The sequence below is a fragment of the Aplysia californica genome, unplaced genomic scaffold, assembly GCF_000002075.1.
Source record: "Aplysia californica isolate F4 #8 unplaced genomic scaffold, AplCal3.0 scaffold00097, whole genome shotgun sequence".
In the NCBI taxonomy this organism is placed as follows: Eukaryota; Metazoa; Mollusca; class Gastropoda; order Aplysiida; family Aplysiidae; genus Aplysia; species Aplysia californica.
The window spans coordinates 235,111-236,674 of record NW_004797367.1 but is presented as its reverse complement, the minus strand read 5'-3'; the positions used below and the strand labels follow the sequence as shown (position 1 = coordinate 236,674).

Sequence of the window (1,564 nt, the reverse complement as noted above, 5' to 3'; positions counted from 1 at the left end):
CACACACACACACTCACATACACACACACTCACCAGCTCCAGGTTCTCCGGGCAGTTGGAATGTGATCCCGGCACCCATCTCAGTCTGCCCGTAACCTTCCAACACCTGCCGGACACAGACAAAACAAGGACATAAACACGTCATAGTCAGTAGTACTTGACAGTTATCGTACCACAGGTATACTTTATATTATATTTGCGAACGTTCACACTTTGGTCGCTTAAAACTTCCGAATCACTTAACTTTCTTATTTGGAAAAAAAATGTATGGTGGTTCAGAATCATTTAAAGTGTGCACAGTCTTATTGAGGAGTCTGAAGTCAATGTAGTTAATTTTCAGTTTTTCATTAGTTCCCTTTAGATCTAATGTTGGGAAAGTTCGTCTTCTAAGACGTCATTGTAAACAAGTGAGGCTTCCGTTCACATGTAGTGTGCACTGGTTTCACAATGACTTGACAATCGTTTCTTATGAGTCCGTTCATCGAACGGGATACCCAGCCAGTACTTTATATATGCTTTGCATTAGACATTGTCTTCCAAATGCCCACTCTTATGTGCGTTAGTATTGACTATTGTACTCCAAATTGTCCATTATCTTGTGTACGTTTGCATTGACTATGGTGCTATAAGTTTCACATTACATGTATCTTATGTATGCCTTATGTTGATTAAGTTACAATAAATGGCATATTGTCTTATTTATGTACACGTTGTATTGACTAGGGTACTCCAAATTTTCCATTACCTGATCATGTTTTGTTTGTATTCCAAATTTTTCATTTTTTTAATGCACGTTTGCTTTAACTATGGTACTCCAAGTTTCTCATTATAAATTATTATCTTATGTACACTGAAAAGAAACGTAAGGAGCCACCAAACGACTACTCATCCCAATACAGATTGTTGGATTATTATTTAACTTTTTTTTTTAAAAAATTTTTTTTTGGGGGGGGCGAGTTTGCAAGAACAGATGGTTAAGACAAAGTGACCAGCGGAGATATCCCACACATACCACACATCCCATGGCACAGCGCAGAAATGTCATGACGTCACTGGAGAGAGGGGCTGAGCCTGAAATGAGGACCCTCACTCTCCCTCCCAGCTTCTCCTGGACTTTGCTGAACACCAGTTTGTCCCAGAAACTGTCTTTTCTGATGATCCCTCTGAAATCAAAAGTTTAGTTTTTTGCTTTAAAAAAACATGTCCACAGAGTAAAGATGATTCACGAACGAACAGGAAAAAGAAACAAATAACTCTAGAAGCAAAAGAGGTTTCAATGAACAAACAAACATAGAAAAAAAGACAGAAAAGGAAAGACAGAAGGAAATAAAAAAGGAAAATAGAAAGCTTTAGTTTTAGTAAGAGTTTTACAGCACTTGAAAAACACAATAAGTTCATATAAGCGCCGAAGATTAGAAGTGTTACAAGAGAGAAACAAACACAAAAAGGAGGAGAGATAAGGATGATACTGATAGACGTTTGATAGAAAAGAAGGATCAAACAACACCTGAGCACCCACCAACCACCCACACACAAAGAGAGAGAGAGAGAGAGAGAGAGAGAG

The 1,564-nt window shown here is 38.2% G+C and overlaps 1 protein-coding gene across 1 annotated transcript in view; it reads right to left on the bottom strand.

Moving 5' to 3' along the window:
* The window catches only part of LOC101855178 (long-chain-fatty-acid--CoA ligase 5), a gene marked incomplete in the record, with an annotated part of 41,846 nt that overhangs the window by 9,139 nt on the left and 31,143 nt on the right, over window positions 1-1,564 (bottom strand). Inside the window, 2 exon segments of the mRNA XM_013080724.2 lie at window positions 34-106; window positions 1,013-1,163. Coding sequence (XP_012936178.1) covers window positions 34-106; window positions 1,013-1,163 — 224 coding nt within the window.